Source organism: Euphorbia lathyris, chromosome 10, assembly GCF_963576675.1.
Source record: "Euphorbia lathyris chromosome 10, ddEupLath1.1, whole genome shotgun sequence".
Lineage (NCBI taxonomy): Eukaryota > Viridiplantae > Streptophyta > Magnoliopsida > Malpighiales > Euphorbiaceae > Euphorbia > Euphorbia lathyris.
The window spans coordinates 25,917,914-25,942,590 of record NC_088919.1 but is presented as its reverse complement, the minus strand read 5'-3'; the positions used below and the strand labels follow the sequence as shown (position 1 = coordinate 25,942,590).

General features: G+C 35.7%; 1 protein-coding gene, 1 long non-coding RNA gene and 1 pseudogene across 8 annotated transcripts; all 3 read left to right on the top strand.

The window, feature by feature from the left end:
- The first annotated feature begins 389 nt into the window (after positions 1 to 389).
- Positions 390 to 7,579, top strand: LOC136208058 (uncharacterized; annotated as a pseudogene).
- A 3,436-nt stretch (positions 7,580 to 11,015) lies between these two features.
- Positions 11,016 to 12,487, top strand: LOC136208057 (annexin D5). Its single transcript, XM_065998895.1, has 6 exons — positions 11,016 to 11,098; positions 11,252 to 11,397; positions 11,474 to 11,692; positions 11,764 to 11,973; positions 12,064 to 12,153; positions 12,260 to 12,487. Exons 1-6 carry the CDS (start codon positions 11,023 to 11,025, stop codon positions 12,485 to 12,487), a joined length of 969 nt encoding a protein of 322 aa, XP_065854967.1. The 5' UTR covers positions 11,016 to 11,022.
- A 5,078-nt stretch (positions 12,488 to 17,565) lies between these two features.
- LOC136208430 (uncharacterized) lies at positions 17,566 to 23,408 on the top strand. Of its 7 annotated transcripts, none has more exons than XR_010677124.1 (9): positions 17,566 to 17,804; positions 17,997 to 18,069; positions 18,265 to 18,803; positions 19,401 to 19,479; positions 19,626 to 19,678; positions 19,820 to 19,856; positions 21,405 to 21,463; positions 22,027 to 22,124; positions 22,467 to 23,408. It is a non-coding gene; the product is annotated as an uncharacterized lncRNA (long non-coding RNA). The 7 variants fall into 7 exon arrangements; XR_010677128.1 differs by having other exon boundaries at positions 22,454 to 23,408; XR_010677126.1 differs by lacking the exon at positions 22,467 to 23,408 and having other exon boundaries at positions 19,433 to 19,479; positions 22,027 to 22,293.
- Positions 23,409 to 24,677: the final 1,269 nt, after the last annotated feature.

Genomic DNA, 24,677 nt, shown 5'->3' with positions numbered 1-24,677 from the left:
AAAACCAACTCAAAACCCCCTAAGCCTAGATAACACCTGAAACCAAGTAACTCGATACTTGCAGAAATAAATCCTGTGGACGATACCTGGACTTTCCAGAATTTTATTACTTGATAACGATGGGGTACACTTATCCCTAAGATCGGCCTCGCTCCACAACCGCGTGAGGCCGCGTCAATCTCCTTTGACAGATCTCCTTTGATGGATCCCTTCGGCGGGTCTCCTTTAAAGGATCTCCTCGACGGATCTCTTCGACGGATCTCCTTTGATGGATCTCTCCGATGGATCTCCTTTGGCGGATCTCCTTTGATGGATCTCCTTTGACGGATCCCCCTTGACGGATCTCATCAACGGATCTCTTCGACGGATCTACTCTACGGATCTCTTTGATGGATCTACTCAACGTATCTACTTCAGTGTATCTACTTCAACGTATCTCCTTTAAGCATCTACCTGGGCTGATCTACTTCGACGTATCCTCCTCAAGTATCTTCTTAGGCAGATCTACTTCAACCTATCTCCTTCAGGTATCTACTTGGATGGATCTACTTCGATGTGTCTACATTGATGTATCTCCTCTAGGTGTCTACTTGGGCGGATCTACTTCGATGTGTCTACGTTGATGTATCTCCTTCAGGTGTCTACTTGGGCGGATCTACTTCGATGTGTCTACATTGATGTATCTCCTTCAAATATCTAGTTGAGCGGACCTACTTCGACATATCTACATTGGCGTATATACTCATCGACGTATCTACTTCCAGTATCTACCTGAGTGGATCTACCTTGGCATATCTATTCATTGTATTTCTGTCGATGTATATCTACTTCGACGGATCTACCTATCGTATCTACTTTGACCCAGATTGGCGGATCTCACTCTACATTGAATCCTGGCAGATCATATTCAGATGTGGGCAATACGAACAACATGTGCACCTAATGGCGTATACTGGATGAATAATTGAGGCGGGTCCTAGAGATACTTCCTTTTTACAAGGAGTGAACTTTCCTTCCTTGTTTAAGGAAGGATAGTTGCAAGCTTTCCTTCCTTAAACAAGGAAGGATATACATCCTGCCTATTTAAGTTTTCTTTCCTTCACAAGGAAGAATATACACTTACCTATTTTACCCTTTATTTTCTTTCTTTAGTTGTAACCCTAGTAGGGGTAATTATTTCTTTAGTTTTCTTTAGGGGGGTATTTAAACCCCATCTTTGTAAGGATATACAACTTTTTATCAATCAAATTATATCTTCTCTTTGAGAATGTTTTTAGGGTTCATCCCTCTTAACAATGGGGATTTCTAATTCCTTCAAGTTTAGCTTGTAAATTTGGGGGTTTCACGGCTCCTTCAAGTTTAGCTTGAGAATATCTTTGGTAGTTTACGATTGAAAACTATCGCCCGTTACCCGATCTGTATCAAGATCTTTAAAGAATTTATCTTGATTGAGATGTCAAATTTGAACTTGTGCATGGGTTATTATAAATGTAGCAGCATAAGAGGTTGTCCTGCAAGGAAGCATGCGGAGAAATTGTTTATCTCTAGTATTATTAGCTGCCTAGGTACAAGCTGAGTTTATCCCATGAACAAAAACATGGTAAATAATGTGATATATTAAATAATGTTGAACTTTATACTAAATTCAATTTTCAGTGGACCCTTTATTAATATGAGTAGTCCATAGTTTATTGAATGATGAAGTCAATAAAGAAGGAAGTGAGGTGATGAGTCATTATTAAATGTGCATATTGGGTCAATTTTGAAGGTTGATGTGTTTCTTGCATTTTACAATAAAGAGGCACAGGCACATGTAATGTAGTTAAATTTTGTTTCTCATACTTGTTTGTCTTCTTTACCGTCCAACTTGGAATCAAATTATCCATTTTGTGGATTTGATTACTTTGTTTTTCAATCATGTGACATTTACCCAGCAAATCCTATGAGTAAGGCAGCTAAATCAAGGTTACCTGCTGAGGAGGGATGGCTAAATTGGGGCGACAGTTTTGGGATTCCAACACAAATATTTCGACTCGGAGGTATCTACGGCCCTGGTAGAACGTGGTGGTTACTATCCTTATATGTGCATGCATGCTGAATTTCAACCTCTTAAGCTGTGTACATGTACAATATACATATTATTCTCAACATTAAATATCAGCAACACCATTTGGCTTGGACCAGCGTTTCCTTAGCATGCATATCTCTTTGGTTAATTAGCTATCTAAATGTTCAATTTGCTTGGAAGGCTATAGTTAGGCTACATCTTTGAGATTATTATTATTATTAGAGGGCGAGCCTTGGCGCAACGGTAAACGTTGTTGTCGTGTGACCAAGAGGTCACGGGTTCGAGTCTTAGGAGCGGCCTCTTGCCAAATAAATTGGCAGGGAAAGGCTTGCCCCAGTACACCCTTGTGGTGGGACCCCTCCCCGGACCCTCGCTCAGCGGGGACCTGTTGACACCACAATTAAGCAGGAAGCTTTATCAAAAAGTCAGAAAATGAGAATATCCAGGCAGTACACATGAAGAATTCATGTTGAGGATATATGTCAAGCACTCACGGCGAGCATCAAGAAGCCATCGTTTAGGTAGGCTATCCCCCCATTCCTTCATTCTGCATTTCCCCGCTGTAGAAAAGGATGTTCTGGTTTATTGTTAACCTCATGCAGTACTTAAATGCAGCTGCAAGTGCAATTAGGATTACTGTTGTAGAACTATTGTTATTATGATGATGTATCTTTTGTGAATTGACTCTTTCTGTTCATAATACGGTGACGACGCCTCAAGTCTGATTAAATATGTGATTGTCAGGAGAATTTACAACATTGTAGATGATGATCCGGCCTCTTGTGAGGAAGTGTTTGCATACGCAGAGGAGTTAGTTGAGAAGAAGTGGGGTGGCTGGGTGAAGAAAAGTGCACCATGTGAAAGAGTTGTAGCATACGAGAAGGATAGTTCAAGAGGTGAGAAACGTGTATGCAATAGTCGCATGAAAAGAGAGCTAGGAGTTGAGCTTATTTATCCAAGTTACAGATCAGGATTGCTGAGCATAATTGATCACATGAATTATCCATCTCAATGTTAATTGATTTTATAGTTTTTAGTGGAAAGGATATGGGTTTGTGCAGTTTGATTCGGAAGCCACGGCCTCTAGGGCGTTGAATCAAATGAATGGTCAGGTGAATATGGTTTGGGTCTGGCATATTAATATCCTTATACGCATCTGGCTTCATCCTTGACTGGGTTTGTTTTAAATTTTATTTCACCAGCTATTTATCCTTCACCTCTTTCTCATATAAGTACACGGTTACCAGTTTTGTTGTGCTTATGGCTTTCTATACTGGTCCTTGCATTTGAATCATAAAATGGAAATTGCATGCATATCAATAGTAAAATACTTTTGAAACCTTGATAGTGCTTAGATGATAACGTGTTATCATAGAGGTGGAACTAACAATATGAATGAACAATGGATGTAACAGATGCAACATGAGTTTGGCAGTTCATCAATGCAGGTTTTGATATTAGATTTCTCGAGTTATTCGTAGTCTAATTAGCTCGCACTATTTCTTAATCAAATTAATCACCTATGAAGGTTCAACCTTCCTTAGCAGGGTTTAATTTTTCTCTCTTTTAACTATATTCTTGTTAACCGAGTGGGTTGGAGCCAAGGCTAGAGAGATAGCTCCTTGGGGTTATAAGCTTTGATACTCAGGAAAGGATAAGGGTAGAAATGGAGTAGGTATTCATATTGATAGGGAGTATATTGATGAGGTAGTAGCGGTGTCTAGGAAGAGCGATAGAATTATGAGTGTTAAGCTAGTGATAGGGGATGAGGTTGTGAATGTCATTAGTGCATATGCGCCACAAATAGGATTAGATGTGTCTATAAGACAAGCTTTTTGGGATGACTTAGAGGAAGTGGTGCAACAGGTTCCTAGGGATGAAAAAATGGTACTAGGGGGTGATCTCAATGGACACGTGGGTTCTAGGCGAGATGGGTTTGAGAGTGTTCATGGAGGGTATGGTTTTGGAGATAAGAATGAAGCAGGAAATGATATTTTGGAATTCGCATCAGCCTATGACTTGAGTATCATGAACACATGGTTTATGAAGAGAACATCCCACTTAGTGACTTATCGGAGTGGCGGTAATGCGAGCCAAATTGACTTCTTCTTAGTAAGGAGTGCTTGGAGAAAGAGTTATATTGATTGTAAGGTGATCCCTGGTGAGAGTACGGCAACCCAACATAGAGTAGTGGTGCTAGATTTTCGAAGTAGGAAATGTATAAGAAAACAAACACCTCAAGTAGAGACTAAGATTAAGTGGTGGAAATTGCAAAGGGAGAATCAACAAAAATTTGTGGATGAGATGACCAAAAAAGATATTTGGACTTGCAATATGGATTCAGATATAGATTCGATATGGAATAAGATGGAGCATAGTATAAGGGAAGTAGCGAAGGAAGTTCTAGGGGAATCTAAAGGTAGCATGCCACCGGGTAAGGACACATCTTGGTGGACAGAAGAAGTACGACAAGCAGTAAAGAGTAAGAGAGAATCCTATAAACTATTGGGGAAATGTAGGAGTGACGAGAACTACGAAAAATACAAAGAGGCTAAAAGGGAAGTAAAGAAGGTCATACGAGATGCTAGAGCAAAGGTGAATCGGGATCTGTATACAAGATTGGATACGAAAGAAGGGGAAAGAGACATATATAGAATTGCTCGGATGAGAGATAGGAAGACGCGAGATCTCGGAAAAGTTAAATGTGTGAAGGATGTGGACCAGAAAGTCCTAGTTGGAGATAAGGATATCAAGGAACGATGGAGGTCCTATTTTGATGACTTATTTAATGGAGATCGCCAACAAGATGTTGGAGATATAAGTATCCATCACGATATGATAAATCATGAATGCCTGCGGAGAATTCAAAAGGGTGAAGTAAAAATGGCATTAAGTAAGATGAAGTTGAAGAAAGCAGTAGGACCTGATGGCATCCCTATTGAGATTTGGAGATGTTTGGGAGAAAGAGGAATTGAATGGTTGACGACGTTCTTCAACAAAATTTGGAGAAACAATAAGATGCCATCAGAATGGAGGAAAAGTACCTTAATCCCTTTGTATAAGAACAAAGGCGATGTCCAAGATTGTGCCAACTATCGGGGAATCAAATTAATGAGTCACACTATGAAACTTTGGGAGCGAGTGATTGAACAAAGGCTAAGGAGGACGGTGAAGATCTCGGAAAACCAGTTTGGCTTTATGCCGGGAAGATCAACTATGGAAGCCATCCATCTAATGAGACAATTAATGGAGCACTATCGAAATAAGAAGAAAGACTTGCATATGGTTTTCATTGACTTGGAGAAAGCATATGATAAGGTACCAAGGGAAGTACTTTGGTGGGCCTTGATAAGGAAAGGCATTTCGCGGAAATATATTGACATCATAAAGGACATGTATGAGGGAGTATGCACGAGTGTACGTACTAGTATTGGGAAGACTGAAGAGTTTCCTATTACGATTGGAGTGCATCAAGGTTCCGCACTAAGCCCATTTCTTTTTGCCATCGTTATGGATGAACTAACAAGTTCACTTCAAGATGGTATACCATGGTGCATGCTGTTTGCAGATGATATTGTGTTGGTTGATGAGACGAAAGAAGGAGTGGAGATGAAGTTGGAACTATGGAGGCAAACTCTAGAATCTAGAGGCTTTAAGTTGAGTCGAAGTAAGACAGAATATTTGGAGTGTAAGTTTAGCGGCCGTAGGAGTAGGGAGGCAGGGACAATCACCCTAGATGGGAGAGTTGTTTAGGCCTCGGATTGCTTCCGGTATTTAGGATCTATTATCCAAACGGATCGAGAAGTAGATGGAGATGTTGCTCATAGGATTAAAGCTGGTTGGTCGAAGTGGAAGAGTGCTACGGGTTTCCTTTGTGATCCCGGCATGCCTAATAGATTGAAGGGAAAATTCTACCGGACGGCAATTAGACCAGCATTGTTATATGGTACGGAGTGTTGGGAAGTGAAACACTGCCATATCCATAAGATGTCGGTGGCGGAGATGCGTATGTTGAGATGGATGTGTGGTCACACGAGAAAGGACCGGGTGCGTAATGAAATAATTAGGACAAAAGTAGGGGTCACATCTATTGAGAATAAAATGAGAGAAAACCGACTAAGGTGGTTTGGCCATGTGAGACGTAGAGCGCTTGATGCGCCGGTTAGGAGAACCGAAGAGTGGCAAAGGGATGTAGTGGTGAGGGGTAGGGGAAGACCTAAGCAAACTTGGAGGAGGGTGATCGAGAGTGATATGAGTTTATTGGGAATTGAGGAAAATATGGTAGTGGATAGGACGGAGTGGAGGGAGCGAATCTGTGTCGCTGACACGACTTGATTTTCACGGTTTTATATGATGGTTCATGTTAGCCGACCCCGAATCATTTCGGGACTAAGGCTTTGTTGTTGTTGTTGTTGTTGTTGTTGTTAACTATATGCTTGTTACAAATTTTTATAAGTTTACAATCATCTGCAGAATGGGTGCCAGAGAGTGTGAACCTTCCTCACTTGATCATAGCAGTTCGCCGGGCTAGTATCAGGTCATATTGTTGCTCTTCGGAAGCTTTGAATTGGAAGGCTTTGACAGTGGGAGTGAGCAAATTCTACTAGTAGATAATAGTTAAAGCATTGAATTGAAGACATTATATTTTATTTACCCCGAGTGCAATCATATATGCATATAAATAACTTCCTGTGAGAAATTGGAGAAGTGCATCATTGCTGCAGAATTATTGTAAATCAATGAACTCATAGTAGAAAAATGTATTTCAGAACATGATCAAGTCTCAATGAAGCATTGGACTTAGTTACAAAGGGTTGTTGTTGTTGTTCAGGAACTATTTCTTCCCTTCTTGATACTCATAAGTGAACTGGAACGTGGCTTATTGTATGACCATAATCTTTATGATAGAATGAATCAGAAGTTGGAGAATAGGACTCTCTAAATAGAAGTTTGGTCTCCCTTGTGCACATAATGCTCTAGATATTCGTGGACTCCATTATTCTTTTTCCCTTCCCATTTTTTGCCAGTCATTATTATCTAAAAACTCAATTAGAATTGAATTTTACTTTTGTGCTACTTAGATTACTATTACATCTCTATGTTTTGTATTAAATTGCGTTTTGTTTGCATATTTGGAGGTGTTTGAGTTTATAATTTGGATGTGCATAATTGATTTAAGACTGAACCAGCCAAGGTATGCAACACTTCCAATTGAGTTTATAATGGCCCTATAATTATGATATTAGAGTGTGTGGCACAATAGAGGCACTTGGCATTAAGATCAGCATTCAATTAACTTGTGTATTTTATGTTGCAGGGAACAAATGGATGGAAGAGCCTGCAAACAATGGACAAAAAGGTTATGAATCCTTTTACTATCTCTGTAAGGTTGTCAGGCCTCTAGGCGGCTTCTTCTTTGGTATCTCGTATCTTGTATCTCGAGGAAGTGTATCTCTCGATCTTGCTTCCTTCAATGCTGGAATTTCAAGCTTAGAAACTATAGAATCTTAATATCTTCAGTTTATCTCTACAGAGTATCAATCTGTATTTTTATCTTCTTGCTTGTTGTATTGTATCTTGTCTGGAGAGAGGAGTATCCTTCTTATAGTGGATGAGGGATTGTGTCTTTTCAAGATGATAACTCTTCAAGTTTTGTTATGGAGAGTCACAGCCTGTGGTGAAGAAGAATGATGATTCAGGTTGAAAGAGATGCATTTGTACTAAAGAATCATGTCTTTTTGTAGTAAAGACATCGATCACGAATGAGACAGGAGTGTCACATTCGTGACTTTACTTTGCCATGCAAAGTTTGCGAAGTTGTCTGTCACGATCGCGACAGATGGCTTTCTGTCAATGCTCAAGTTTAAGTCATGTCACATTCGAGAAAGATGGGTCACGAACGTGACAAATGATTTTGCCCTATTTCTGGCTCAATTCTTCTGTCTTTGGCCTGTTCCTTGCTGATATTTCTTCATATTGAGTTTTTATGTGTTTCAAACCTATCTTATGACAAATCATGAACAAACAAGTGAAATCTTTCCAAAAACTATCCTAAACTAAGCTAAATGCATTAATATAAATATGAATATGCATGCATAAATATGTAAATAAGGACTTATCAGTCAAGAAATGATGAATTTCTTGTAGTGAAGCTGAAGGTATGTATTTCTATTGTCCGGATGGAGAACTCTTCCTAGTTAGAAAGTGGGAGATTTGTTAGGCCTTTATGGCCCATGAGGAGTCCAAAACAAGTTAGGCCCATGTGTTAACTCTTAGGTGCCGTTTGGTTGGCGAAATGGAATGGAATAGAATAGAATGGCTATTCCAAAGGAATAGAATAGCGAAGAATGAAATAAAAAATCCTTAGGAATAACTATTCCTATGCTTGGTTGGTGGAATAAGATTGAATAGAATAGATAATTTTTTTATTCAAATGACAACATTACCCTCAAATGTAATTTCTTATTTCTTTTAAAATTTTAATTATTACTATAAATTATTTAAATATTTAAATATATTATTTTAAAAAATATATACAAAAATAAAAAAGGGAAACATGAAAGATGGAAAAAAACATAAAAAATAGAACAAAAACAATAAAAACAATAAAAACAAACAATAAAAACAATAAAAAGATAAAAAAAAATGAAAAAATTGTAAAAAGGCGAAAAATGCGAAAAAAACGAAAAACACAAAAAACACGAAAACGTTAAAAACACGTAAATGTGAAAAATGTGTTTATTACATATTTTCATGTTTTTTGCATTTTTTACGTTTTTCGTGTTTTTCAAGTTTTCTTGTTTTCCGCGTTTGTTGACATTTCCATATTTTTCGCATTTTGTCACATTTTCGTGTTATTCACGTTATTGTATTTTTAAAATTTTTAACATTTTTACATTTTCAGGTTTTAGTTTTTCAGTTTTTCCCTTTTTTGTTTTTTTCGCGTTTTTGTATTTTTCGCATTTTGTTACTTTTTCATGTTATTCACGTTTTTTCATATTTTTCGTATTTTTTTCACGTCTTCGTGTTTTTTACGTTTTTGTTTTTTGTTCGCGTTTTTCACGTATTGTCACGTTTTTGTGTTTCAGCATTTTTTACGTTTTCATATTTTTTTCACATTTTTGTGTTTTTCGTATTTTTTCATGTTTTCGTGTTTTTTGTATTTTTTACGTTTTCGTACATTTCGCGTTTTGTCACTTTTTCGCGTTATTTATGTTTTGTGTTTTTTATCTGTTTGTTTTTTTTTGCGTTTTCTTTTTTTCGCGTTTGTTCACGTTTTTCTGCATATTCTCGTGTTTATAACCTTTTTACGTTATTCACGTTTTTCGTGTTTCATATTTTTACATTTTTTAAGGTTTTCCTCATTTTTTCATTTTTCACGTTTTTTTATGATATAAATTATGGATTCGCCAAAATATATAGGATTTGAGAAATTGACTAGAGAGAAATTGAGGATTTAATAGAGGGTGATTTTGTAAATGACAAGAATCCAATATTAGGAATAGGTTATTCCTTGGATAAATTGAAGAATAACTATTCCATGAAAACAAGGAATATGGATTCCATGGAATAGTTATTCCATAAAAAACATTGAATCAAAGGTGGGAATAACTATTTTTTTTAAGAATAGCTATTATATTCTCATTCTATTCCGCGAACCAAATGAGCCCTTAGGATATATAAGGGTAAGTTTTAACTGAGATATTAAGTGAAGAACACATGCATAATATAGAAAGGGAGAGAAAATATGTATTTTTTCTCTATTTTCCCTAGTTGTAGTAGATCAATTTTTTCGGAGATTGAACCGTTGCACCACCATGATTTTTGAACACAAGTTTCCTAAAATATTGTTTCTTGTTTTGACCGGTCGAGATCAGATTATGAGCTCCTAAGAGTATTTTCGTCCATAATGCAGATTGTTGGCAAATTGTATCTTTTGGCGTATTTCTCATCTTTTGTGTTTTTCTCTTTGGTTCCATACTTTTTGAGGGAGATTTCCAATAGTGTGACATTGATTATGTATGCCTCTAGTATTTTCTAGAGATGAACTATCGTTTTATGTCCATTATTTGATATAGTAGAAGTATTAAGCGGACTACAATCCCGTGGTTTTTTACTCCTCTCATTGAGGGGGATTTCCATGTAAAAATTATAGATGTTGTCTTTGATTGTTGCGGCTGCCATTTCTGTGTATCATTGCATTATTGTGGTTAGGTTATTGCTTATTTTTTAGGTTCCTCAAAGATTCATTCAAGTCGAGAAAAATTGATAACGAAGGTTAATTCCATATTGTTACTTGTCACCATTATTGGTCTTTTTTCCATTATTTGGAACACTTGACCTGATCTATAGTGTTTAAGCTCATGTAAACCTACTAATAATAATAATAGTAAAATACTTGCATTGTATGATACTCCTTAAAAATATAAGGATAAAAAGGATGCTGCTAAAATCTTTGAGAGTGTAAGAAAAAAGAATCTTTTGTAACTAAAGGATTATATATATCGTAATATTCAAAATTTCCTCCTACACATGAAGAGCATCCTCACAAAAGGGCAAGGTCACAACGCTCACGTCAATTGTTTTCCTTGTAGTTGAACTTAAATGCTATAAATAACATATTGTATTTATGATAAGTGATTCAAATTATTTGTATTTTCACATATGAAGTTCAATTTATCCAATACTATATGTATATAACTTTTTAAAAATGTATTTATAGATGAATTTAGATTAATAAAAAATATCCTTGTAAATCGGGAAAAATATAAAGTAGAAAGTAAAATGGAACATCTGTATTAAATTAGACAGTAGAAAATTCTGGTGGCATGAAAGTTGTGGTCATATTTGATTTATGACATTCCCGTTTTTTCTCTTTGAATTTGATTTTCTCTCTTAAATTTTGATTTGTTTACAAGCGCTTCTATTATCAGAAAGAAGTTCTGTGTGGAAATATGTCAACTTTGATTATCCCTTCAGGGCCATTTTCTGCTCGTGATGATGCAACACAACTCAATCGTGCTTTTAAAGGTTTTTCTTTTCCATTTGTTGTTTATGTTTCTTATATCTTGCCCATAATGCAAAATCTTAATTTGAGAAAATATAAATTATTGTTTGTTATTCAATAAGATATGATTATGCATAACATATTTGTTTGTTCTCAAAATGGTGGATAATGAACAGGAATAGGATGTGATGCTGGAATAATCATCAACATTCTTGCACATAGAAATGCATCACAGCGCGATGATATCCAACAAGAATATGAAACAACTTACTCTTATGATCTCAAGAAACAATTATCTTCGGAGCTTCATGGTCATCTTAAGGTACATCCATGCATCTTATTATTATTATTATCTTAATTTATTCTTATATTAATGTTAGTTGATATATGAATCACAGAAAGCAATAATGTTGTGGATGCAAAATCAAATGGATAGAGATGTGAGCATACTGAGGCAGGCTCTCTCAGGACCAATGGTTGAACTTAAAACTGCAACTGAGATATTATGTTCTCGTTCTTCTTCTCATATTCGACAATTGAAGCAGGCATATGCTTCTACTTATGATACTCGCCTCCAGTCTGATATTGAAGCACACACATCAGGCAATCATAAGCAGGTTCATACTATTGTTATTAATGTCATCTATATGATTTGTTACACTAATTTACTAATTAATTATAATTATAGTTGTTGCTAGCATACACAAGCACCACACGCTACGAAGGCCCAGAAATTGATAAATTGCAGGTGGAGAATGATGCTAAAGCTATAGGTGTACACAAGAAATTCGAAATGGATGAAATGGGTTTGATCCAAATTTTCAGTGAAAGAAGCAGATCCCATTTGGTTGCTCTTCAATCTGCTTACCACAAAATGTATGCAACAGATTTGAGAAGGGTACATATACATATAACCCTCATTATCTCTAATTATATATCTTAGATATTGATAACACTCGAACTAACTATATTGATATATACATTTAAGGCAATAAAGAAAGGAACAAGTGGGAGTTTTCGCTATGGTCTATTAACAATTCTACAATGTGCTGATAATCCTGCAAAGTACTTCGCAACGGTATTAATTATATACATACATACATACATACATACATACATATATATATATATCATTAATATTACTATTAATAATATTTATTTGTAAGTGATATACATACATACAGGTTTTGCGCAAGTCAATGAAAGGATTAGGAACAAAAGACACAACGCTAATAAGAGTAGTGGTGACAAGAGCAGAAGTTGATATGCAACGAATAAAGCAAGAATATCGAAAGTTATATAAGAAATCATTAACTGAAGCTGTTCATTCTGAAACTTCGGGTAGTTATAGGACTTTTCTTCTTTCTCTCTTAGGCTCTAATGATAATAATAATAACAATAATAATCCCTAGTCGTATATATTTCTCAATTTCATTGTGATAATTATTTCTATGTCGTCTAATTAAGATTAGCTAGTTACCAATAAATGTAATTAGACCTATTTACTACCAAGGATGGTGAACCAATCTTTTTATATATGTATATTCAATTTGATTCATTTAATGTCTCGATACTGTTTATTTTATTTTATTTTATCAACTAATAGTACAAGGGTTCAACTTTTAAGGTTTTAATGTTGAGCTCCATATCATTTATTTTTCTAGATAAAACTCTTGAAATTTAATTTACACACACATTCAACCCTCACAAATACTTATGTTAGATAAGCCATTATAGAAGTGCTCAATATGTGTAAATATTAAAGCTCAAGAGTTTAATCAAGAAATGCAGCACCCCTTTAGTTTTCTTCTTATACGGTCAATATTTAAGTATTTAATGCATGAATTTGGACTATCCTAAACATGTAATGTCATTAAACGCAATCGTCATAACCATAATGATAGATTAACTTATCAACTTTAATATATCAAAACTTAATGATAAGCTTCCACTATAAATTGAACATTGCAGTGTAGATTTACATACTGACTGTCCCTACAAATACACTGCTAAACATTTAATTAAGAAACTTTACCCAAAAGAAAACTCATGGAGAGGGAGTAAGCTAGGACTAGTAAGATAGCTAATTGTTCATATAACAATCCACATGCTCATACCATCCTATTTACAACATGCATATTTAATTATCGTGATCACACAATAGGACACATTAATTAACTACTATATATTTTATTTAAGGGTTGAGCTAACTTAAGTGAAATGTATTTAATGGTCTCATGATTATCATCATTATAAATATGTATGCGCTATTGTTTACTATTGCAAGACACGCAACCTTAAAATTCATAATATAATTTTTTTATCATAATGGTACTATTATCGTCTACTCTTGCAAGACACAGTACAAGCTCAATTTAGAGCAAAATAACACTATATCATCTCTCTTCCGAGACATGTGCCTGTGATCACAATATAACCAAAGCTCGGAACCATTGTATATACTCACTCAAGCTAACTACTAATTTACATCATAAATTACGTCTTTATTAAACACATTAGAATACCTTAACAAACATCTTGTTGCCGCCCAATTTCACAGTAAAACCGAGTCATAATTTCATCCATTTTGTGTGTCCTTTTATTACTTTAGTATTAGTTTTGTTAAAATTCACTTCAATTCACAATTTCACACACTGTCACGTAATTTTAATTTAATTCACGAGTTTTTAGTTTATTTTTATACCCTCACACACCCTCACAAGGTTGACAATTTATCCGAGTGAGTTACAGGGCAAGAACAAGGATGTATTACGTGGAGAGACGACAAAACGGCAATTTTTGGACAATTTGAGCCAATTGCAACATATTCGCACAAAAGCGTTGCAATTGGCTGGAAGCAGACCTGGAATTGTTCTAGGGGCAGGTCTCGGCCAGACCTCCCAAAATTCGCCCAAAACAGACCTATCCACGGGGAGGTCTAAAAACATTTTGGGTTTCTTCGATTGCTTCTGGGCTTCCATCATGGGCCTTGGCTCATCTGGGCTTCCTTCATGGGCTTTGATTATAATTAAATGAAATAAAAGCATAATCTACTTACAAAATAAATAATGGCACGCAGGCCATATTTACCAAAGTTGAAATTAAATTACAATCATACTTGAAAATTGGCCACATATAATTCTATGGATTAAAACACATTGCTGCAGGGTTAGCCAAAATAAATAAAATGAATGATCATGGAAAATCCATACACACTTAAGCCTTTTAGTTAAACCGAGTTATTTAGGGTGAAACCGCTTTGATTTTACCAATTTATGATTGAGACCCGTGAAGGCTTTTATGCAGAATTGGCAATTCTACTCACACTAAAAGATTGGGTCATCATTAATTCTAAAATTAAACTCATTCAATGACCGGTATCATGACCATTGAACTAATTTCACAATTAACACAATTTTATTTATTATAGCATAAATTAAAACCATATAATATATCTCTAATAAATAAAATCCATGTCAATCCAAAATTCATTTTATTTTAAAATCATTTAAACTAAATAATTTTTAAAACTTATGAATTTGATTAAAAGTTAAAACATTTTCAATACCAAAACTTTTAATTTAGTGCAAAATTGACCCTGGGTTAAAATTGAATTTTTAAACTTAAAAAACCTAAAAACTCAACCCTTTTTTACACCGATAGGCCCACGATAACACGACCTGGCGGCTATCCATAGTAGACGACCGCCATGCTACAACTGCTAGCCATAGGGGCTGCAAACAGCAGCCTCTGCGGCAGTAAGGGGTTGTTCGAACCGCCCCAAAAAATAGTTAGGGGTTGTTCGAGCAGCCCCTAACAATTCTGGTGACGTCACGGCACCTCGACCCTTACATGGATTCCACGACCCCTGCCCCCACGCCGATATTTATCAGTTCAGCCATGAGTCATGAATCCTAATCAGAAAACATATATTTTATTTTAATTAAATTTTTCAAAATAGAAAAAACAAATAATCAAACACAAACATACATTAAATAAACTCGAAGTTTCAAAACTCGAATAGGGTCAATCAATCCAGTCTAACGAGTCGTAGCTCTGATACCAGTGTTGGGGATTCATCATAGAAAAATAAGAAAGCGCAGCAGAAAAAAAACTACTGTTTGAAATTTCTAGAATTTGTAGACTGTGTTAGACTGCCACAGATTAAACCTTAAAACATACTTTCAAGAAGAATCAGAAACTTACGGGTTATGTTTCTTCTAGAGATGACTGAAGAAATTCACAAGTCGCATAATTCTCCAAAGGGCTCGTGCACCAACTCAAACGGAATGAAAACAGTGCTACCCGAATCAAGAACAGAACCAACGAACATCGAGATTAGGGGAGAAAGTGGCTGGCCAAAAATCTAACTAAGTGGGCTAGGGTTAGTTTAGTTCATTTAATTAAACCTGAAATACTTTCCTAACTAGGTTAAGTGTGATTTGGTTTATTACAAATTAACCCCTAATTAATACAATCTTATAAATAAAACCCTGGAGTATTTATTTAATTCAATTGATATTAATTTGGTTTAATTAGATGAATGCATAATTACAATTAAGGTCTAAAAGAACTAAATTGCATTTTTAGTTCCATTAATAAATTATCTGATGCAATCTAATTAATCAATTGATTAATTAATTACATTAGAAAATTTATCAATTAACTATAATCAATTTAAATACTAAATTGATTAACTTGTTATTTAACAAATAATCAATTAGTCTCTACTGTTAATTAATTGAAAATTAATTAATCCGTTCTTTTCGTTTAAATACATTACATATATTTAAGGGAAAAATACAAAAATAAACCCTGTGGTTTGGCCCATTTTCGAAGTGCACCCATGTGGTTTAAAAGTTTGCAAGTCGGTGTCTTGAACTTCATTCCGTTAGCAAATAGGGATAAAATTGACTAACGGTGTCTGATCTCATAAAGGTCGTCCATATCCTTCGGAATAAGAATCCAGTCAGCTCGATGTCCAAGTTGTTGAAACACATTTCCACACTGATTTTAATTTGACAAATCTATTTAAATTAGAATTAAATCCCTAAGATAAAATCCCAACACATTAAATTTAAATACTTTGATTTATTATCACTAATGTGTTTGTTGAGTATTTTTGGAGTAATTAAATATACAAGTGCAAAAGATATTAAAGACAAAGCCCAAGTCCAATAAGCTAAGTCAAGGCCCAAAGAAAGTCAAATGGATCAAAAGGCTTTTGATCCACTCAGCCCAGCATGAAGAAGGATCTAGGAGGATGGCTAACTCCTTCACATCGAAGCTGCTGAGTTCAACGGACACATAGACAAAGCAGAAGTTGACTTGATAAACTTCGGGACAAAGGTTATCCAAATGAGGAAAGGTTCAGACGCAAAAGAGAAGCTGTCTAGGAATCTTTGTTGAAAATGGAAAGACAATCTGACGCTTACTGACTAAAGCAACTGAGGCACTGATCAAACCATAGAGAAGACTACGTTCCCGTTGGCCGTGACAATGAGCACTGAGGTTGAAAGGGACAGCAGAGCCGTTTCCCTGCAACGGTTATTTTGAAATTTGAAATGACCGATGGCTTCAAGTGTCACTATAAAAGGCCTGTCATTTGCTTCAGTCAAGGTGGTTCTTCATCAAGTCGAAACACTGAGAAAATTCTCTCTTGAAGTTCCCTGCAAAAGCAAAGCAAATACATCTTACACCAATTCTCATTTTTGTGTAAACGATTAGTTTAGATCTTTCAAAGTGTTCTTTGTTTTAGAACAAACAACCTTATCAATTATCAAATTGTTAGGAGACTCTGAGTTGCTCGGTATTTAGCACTCAGACGTAGATAGTGTTGAGTATAGGATATAGAGGGCGGTACTCTGTAATACTCGCTGACTATTGTAAGGGGTTTGTGCTCCATCCAAAAGAGCTCAGTAGTGGATTAAGGCAAGGATTCCAGGGACTGGATGTAGGCAGGAGGCTGAACCATGATAAAATTATTGTGTAACCTTTTCTATCCCTTAACTCCTTTATCTGCTTGCTTTTATTTTGCCTAGTAAACACTTAACTTAAAGTATACTGAGTTGTGTGATTTGGTTCTGAGTTCAGGAATAAACTCTCAAGTGTTATTTCCTGACTCAACGTTAGAAACAACTTTAGTCATTGATCAACTAAAGCTGCCTCTGATTATACACTACTAGAAAAACACGTATTACCAGCGGAATTTACCAGAGGAGTCAATTTCACTGGTGATCACCAGCGGAATAACAGCCGATCAGATTCCGCTGGTGTTCACCGATGGATCAGCAGCGCAAACTAAATGTGGTCAGTGACTTATTAACTCACCAGCGGATTATTTTCTACACCGACAGAATTCCGTTGGTGGTAAAATTAATAAAAAAAATAAAATTTATTTTATTTAAATTAAGAGGAAATTTTTTTTAGAGAGCGGGAATTCTCCCCCCCCCCCTTTCACATTTTACTTTTTGTTTTCCCCCCTTTTCTCTTTATCTTTCAACATAGACTCGATTCTCTCAAAACCCACTCTCTCCATCTGGAACAATCGATTCTCTCTCAAACACCCACTCTCTTCTCTCTTTGTCTTTCTTATCGATTTACCCAACTCTTTCCCTCATCTCTCTCTCTCTCCACTCCCATCCTTTATCAGTTCGAATTACAACCATTGTTTGCCTTGCTTGGACGGAAGAAGTTGAACCGGCCACCTGAGATTGTTCGTCATTTTAGGTGAGTCAACTTTCTTAAAATTGAATAGGGCTGCGTTAAATTTTAATGGGTTCGGGAGTTTTCTCCTCAATTTGATAAATCTGCCAGCAAATGTAGATCTATTGAAAATTTTAGCTTGAGTGATGAACTGAAATTTAGGACAAACTTGTATATGACTTTGCTTCATTTTGTGTGTTTCTCTGCTTTGTTCAGCGGAATTTCCCAAATGCTACGGACAATGAGGGATATTTTGTCTTCTCGAACAACTTTTAGCTTTTTCTAAAAGGTTTTTTACACTTCACTGATTAGTTAGCCCTATTTTGGTTATAAACTGTGAGTTCTTAGCGTTTCTGTATCAGAGCTTAGTTTACTGTTGGTTAGTGTTTAGTTATGTTGATTGAAGCATTGGTTGAATAGAATTTTATATATCTTATAATTGTAGTTTGATGTTGATGATTAATACTATGATTTCTGTTTGCAGCAAGAAGATATTAGGAATTAACAGTGATTTTGATGCAGCGGAAATAAACAGACTTTCGTTCTAAACACTTGCTCGCGCACGAACAAAGCTTAAAACCGTCAACTATCGTTGAATCGCGCATGACTAACGAAAATTAGAGGAAAGAGAATAAACTCTGAAATTCTTATTAATCAATAACTGCCTTACATAAGGTGGAGGTCGAGCCTTTATATAGGCTGATAAAATAAAAACCTAATCCGAAACCTAAAAGGAAAAGGAAAACAAAAATAAGAAAATTGCGCAAAAACACAAAAAGGCCTATTTGAGGCCCAAAACGACCTCGGATGGCTAAACAACGCGACCTCGGATTCCAACAACCCGTTTTATCTTCAAAATCTCAGTTTCGGGTCCGCTTTCTCCAAATAGTTTAAGGCCCGCTCCACTTCATCAGATTTCTATTTGCTAACCTAACTTAGTTAGATGTTTTACATGTTACGTTTAACACCCGGTGAACGGTGAAGTGGAGACCCCAATTTCTGGGAAATCCAAGGCTATTTGAGGTAAGTGGATACCCCAATTTTTGGGAATGCCTTTGGTTTATTTTGGTTCATATTTACTTTTTTCTGTTTAATATAAAACTAGTTGTTTAATTGGAATTCTGAGAGATATTTTTCATCTAGGATTTGAATTATACTTGTCCACTTAGATATATACATTGGGATCCTAAACAAGTTTTACATATTGGAGATCAAAGGTCTGGAATTGTAACAAACAAAAAATTATTTTGCTAATTGTAAGGAAGAAAAAAATTAGTACATTGAACACCCAAATGCTTATGGTTTTTGCTAATTGCAGGCACTCGAATTGGTGCCGTTTGGCAATTTAACTAATTTTAACCCAAAAATAGTGTAGTAATTCAACTAGATTCCAAGCTTTTTTTATAAAACTAGATTCCAAGCTATGTTAGCAGATTTATAAGGTTATGAAAAAGCACTTCAGTTGTTGACTTTCTGGAGTTCATTGTTTCAACTGTATTTTGTTACTTGAATTTGCGTTAAAATGATGCATATATACATGTATTTTGTTGACTTTAGAGATTTTGCCCTTAATCTGGGATTTAGGGTTTATTTTGATACTGCTTCAAATGGATTCTACAGTTCAAACTGATTCCAATATTCATTTGGCTAAGGTTTCCAACGTCTCCTCTCTTGAACAACTCAAGACCCGCCGCTCACTGTAACTCTTTACCCTCTATTTGGATTTCAATTTTAATTTTCCTTTTTCTGGTTTATTTTCCCAGTATTAGCATTGTCTGGTGTTACTTTCCTCTTACCCACATCAGACAATTCCATATGTCTCTTATCCACTATCCATTAATGCAGCATCCCCATCTCCATCCACCTCCAGCTTCAGATCAGCTGACACTTTTCACTAGGTGTGTAAAAGGTGATATTGTTCTTACATATATGCTCTTACTTTATTTAGTTCTTGTGTTTTTCTCTTTTAATTCATTTGATATTTTTTTGTGCCATATTATTGTGGTAATGTATTCTTACTTTTCGAGTTGAACTTGCAGCCTAATTTTTACAAGAAACTGATGCCTCTATCACATAGTAAGTTCTGATTATTTTCTTAATATTATCATTGTTGACGTGTTTAAAAAAGTTTAGGAATTAATGTCAGGAAATTTCTATGACTCACAACTTATATTCGATTCTGGAGGTAGAGAGGGCTGGGATTGATGTACTTATTATTGATGACTTTTCAAATTCTAAGTTCATTGAATAAAATTTTCCTTATGATGTGTATAAATGCTAACTAGGTAGTCATTAATAGATTAATAGACTGATTTTAAAGTCTAGGTTCATTTTATGGTTCGAAATTGGGAGCATTGGTTGTAATTGTTTGGTTTTTCTGGTGTTGCGTGTTTGTGTTAGTTGTTTTATGTTGGCCGGAATTCATTTATATTCCAGCTTCATTCTGGATTTTGTCGAAATGATGGATGTTGTGGTAATACATCATTAGAAAGGAGGGCAACACAAAAAGGAATGGAATCTATGCTTGCTGTTGAAAATTGAACTGATTGTCTTCCGTGTATCCTTTGAATTCTTTACATTTCAGTACCACAAATTAAATAGATCTCCATAGGCTAGTGGAACGATACGAAACATGTGTCTACGGGTGGAGAATATGATGTTAGGAAAACAGGGTAAACAGGACAGTTTGAGGTCTTAGTTGGCATTAATCATGTGAAGGTTTGTGGGTGATATGAGCAGGTAGTATATATTTAGGTATGGGGTAGGAAGAGAACATACACTACAAGAAGACCGCATAAGTGTTTTCATTTAGCATCTGAGATCATATATCTTGATTCTTTTTAATTGCATTTCGTTATTAGGGTATTAAAAAATGATGATGTAGGAATTGTGTAGTAATATACTAAAGTATATATCATAGAAAAAAGTTTGGCATTTACTTGTGTTTGTGCTTATGGTGTAGGAATTGTGTAGTGATGTACTAACAATGAATATAATCTATAATTTTTTTCCTTTTAAGTGAATGGGAGAATAATTGCTGGAAAATAAAAGGAGAAATAATATATCATTCTATATGTGTGCAAGCCTTGTTAGGAATGCTTCACATGTAGGAAGAAGGAGAAAGAAAATAATCCCATTTATAAATTCTCTCTCTTTCAGGTTATATACCATTCAAAAGGTGATGTTGTAGTTTATATTCTTATATTTTGCAATTTTAGACTCTTGCAATTATAGTTTATATTCTTATAAAATTTACATTATCAAACAAACTCATGAAATGATTGTGATAGCAAACTCAATTTTTTTTTTCAAATTTTTACTCTGTTATTTGACATGTCCTGTTGTTAGATGTTTATTAGATTAGTTGGGTTCAAGTTTGTGATGGTTACTGAATTTTTTTTGAACTATTATTTTATAATTTGCAGTTTTTGGGGATTGAAATTTGTGTAAATTACATTTTAGGGAGAGGTTAATTGTGTTAAATGGGATCCTGAGGTGACTTTGTCTTGCAATATTTCATGCTTAATTGGATATGGAATGCAGATGCACCTTTCTCATTTTATTTCCTTCTGTTTCGATGAATTCACAATCTGAAAAGCTTTTATTTGTATGCATATGTTGCAGGTTGAAGCTGCTTTCCAATACCCTGGTCGACCTCCTATTCTATGGAAAATTTCTTTAAGGTAATAGACATTACGGCCTGTATAATTTTCTGTTCAAACTTTTTGGAGGATTAGATATTGCTGATGGAGATCATGCAGTGCTTGGCATTATAAGAATTTTAGGTTCAAAGGTTCAAACATTTGTGGTCACATTAGAGTCTATATTCATGCATAATCCAGTCATTTTTTAGTCCATTAGGAGTTGTTCCTTTGCAGTAAACAAGTGTTTTTCTCATCCCAATGAGTTTTCCTTTGTCAAAAATCGCCTTGTCTTGCCCGGTTGCCTTCCAAAATCTAGCCATGGTAGCTCTGTTCGTCCTTGTTCCCATTCGGATACTTCTTATCCTTGTGGCTAAAGAATAATAATATATGGTCCAAACATCAATGTGCTTCAATTTTTTCAGCTAGCATGCATTTTGGCCTCTTTTGAGGCCTTTCACCATCATAAAATCAAAGTTACAAAATATTTTATTTTGCTTAAAATCAACCTTACATCTTGTGCGAAATAGTGTTGCTTGATTTTACTAAAATTACTTTTGAGGAATACCAGATTCATACATGACTCCTTTCCTCCGTGAATGTAGATTCAGTACAATGTCGCATGTTGAGATTCAAGGAGAAGAGAAGGAATTGCATAAAGAATTAAGTGGTCATCTTTTTATTATTATTAGAGGCATTGCTGGTACTTTATTTACATTTCAGAACCCTGTCCAAATCTTGTTTACTGTTCTTTTCTGGAGCTCTCTGTTCTTCTGGGCTTACCTTTAACATACAGGAATTGCTGCTACTTTCTCTAGATTTCCTATACTACAAGGTTGATAGGGGTATTTTACCCCTATCTTTTAGCGTGATTTACGGGTTGATTTCGGATAAAATAAATAAGTTTAATTACAAAAATAAAGCATTTTGATAAAATAAAAAAAATAAAAATAGATTTCGTACTTTCAGTTAATTTTCCTCGTTTTTTATTAGTTTAGGAAATAAAAACGTCAAGCTAACTCGGCTCTCAAGATTTGTATTTTAGGTACGAGCAAGGAGCAAAAATCCATTCCATACGCGGGGCGTATAATCCTCTACGCGGGGCGTGAAACATGGTGTCGGTAATGATTGTCTTATCCGCAGACGCCATGTGGAACTGACTCAGCATACGCGGGGCATATGCCACCCTACGTGGGGCGTATGACACGTGTCGGCAATAATTGGCCTAATCCTGAAAGTCATACTGCATTGTCTCTCGACGTGAACTCTCCATACGCGGGGCGTATCACCATATACGCGGGGCGTAAAAGGCAGTTCTTCAATATAAAAAGATCAGAGACTCATTTACGCGGGGCGTACTTCAGCTACACATGGCGTAAAAGCACCAATTCAAGCAATAAAACTTCAGAGACTCAAACACGCGGGGCATACAATCCTTTACACAGGGCGTGCTTGAGACAACAAGACAACGAATTGGTCCACATGCAGGAGATTTCTGACGGAATGGACATTTACGCGGGGCGTAGACCACTTCACGCGGGGCGTATCATGGTATTTCTGCACCAAATAATGTTGCTCCATACTTGTGCTTTGTGAAATTACAAGCTTGCCCTTGCTTGATGTCTATAAATAGGAAGCTCTTGAACTTCATTTGATACGAAGAAATAATTACACACTAGAGAGCAAACTATACTTGTTTTGTTACTTGTTGTAGTATAGATTCAGTTTTTGTAGCTAAACTCTCCACCTCGAGAGCTTGTTCGGTTGTTCCGGCATTCCATCGAAGTTCCGCTCCACCATTCGTCACCAAGCTCGAGAGTTCCACCTCCACGACCTAGGAGATGGCTTTGAGTCCGGTTAGCTAGTTTCAAGGGCGGATTCTCCCCTTTTACGTGCTAATTAGCTTGTACTCTTCCTATGTACTAGGCTTGGTTGTATCCCATTTATATACATTTCATATTTATAATTTCATGATTTATAATCTCTATTTCCCTTTACGTGTTAGTATTTGCTACTTGTTTTGATATTGATAATTGACTATTGTGTAGGAGAACGCGATTTCCAACGCCATTCGGGCTATTTTTAGGGAGTTATATAGGTGTTGCCCTACGGAAGTGACAACCCAGAAACCGTAGGAATTGACAAGCCACGGAACTTATGGGCCCTAGTTTCTAATTCCCCCGCATTAGACACGCCTTGACTAGGAATTACGTAGTCTAAGTGCTTCACGGGTCGGTCCTACTATACTTAGTCGTCTTTGCAAGAGTAAAATATTATCCGTATACATTTAGAGTCATTATTTATCGTGGTTATAACTTATCAATATTCATCCCACTTCATAGGGTTTTAGCTACACAAATCTGAGTCGCCAATAGTTAGGATAACGTGTAGTTGTATCTTGTTTCACCCCAAAGTAATCGCCGCTTAAATAACATACGCAACCGAGTCGTCTAATACTTGTAATTATAAATCCCGTGGATTCAATACCCGGTCTTAACCGGATTATTACTTGATACGATGGGGTACACTTGCCCCTAAGTAGTCGTAGCGTCTAGTAGAGTTAAGAACATTTATAAAGACCACATCCATAGATATAGAGTCCGCACTCATAATATATACATTTCATCGTAAGAAACTCTACCACTAGGCGCCGCGTCCATCAAAGGTTAGCATTTAATTTGTTGCTTTCTTCTTTTACTTATCAGAGATCATTATAACACCATAAATATGAACTTATTAGGCATAGAGAGGAATCACGATTCTATATCGCATTTATAGGTTCATTTATTGATGAGTTGGTCTTGGACTTAGATGCACGTTAATTTTACTACGATCTATGTTTACTTGTATCCTGCGCACAGAAGAAGCAAGTTAGGTTGTTTGGTTATTTAGAATGTGGAAGAAGAAATTAAGGAAATGATTATAATGATAGCTTATTATTGACAATGCAATGCGCCTATACAATTTGAATTAAAAAGGTTCTGTCAATTTATGAGTTGTAATTGTGTGATCATGAAACTCAAATTTGTACATATATTATATACGATTTCCCTTCAATCCAAATAAATTGACTAATTAAAAAAAAATTGATTTTTTTTTTCAATTTTTAATATTAATCACCGATGGAAAATGGTTGGAAATATTCACCGGCCAAATTGGGGTTGGTAATAGTTGATCGGTGTTTGAAATTTACCAGCGGAATCTTCCGACCCAATTTTGGCCGGCATAGATCTCCGATGGAAAGAGATTTGTGGTC

Excerpts from the sequence above, each read along its gene's own strand:
- LOC136208057 (XM_065998895.1), top strand. The coding sequence starts at position 11,023 with ATGTCAACTTTGATTATCCCTTCAGGGCCATTTTCTGCTCGTGATGAT. Across the intron at positions 11,398-11,473 it reads AGCTTCATGGTCATCTTAAG|AAAGCAATAATGTTGTGGAT; the intron begins GTACATCCATGC and ends TATGAATCACAG. Across the intron at positions 12,154-12,259 it reads CTGCAAAGTACTTCGCAACG|GTTTTGCGCAAGTCAATGAA; the intron begins GTATTAATTATA and ends ACATACATACAG.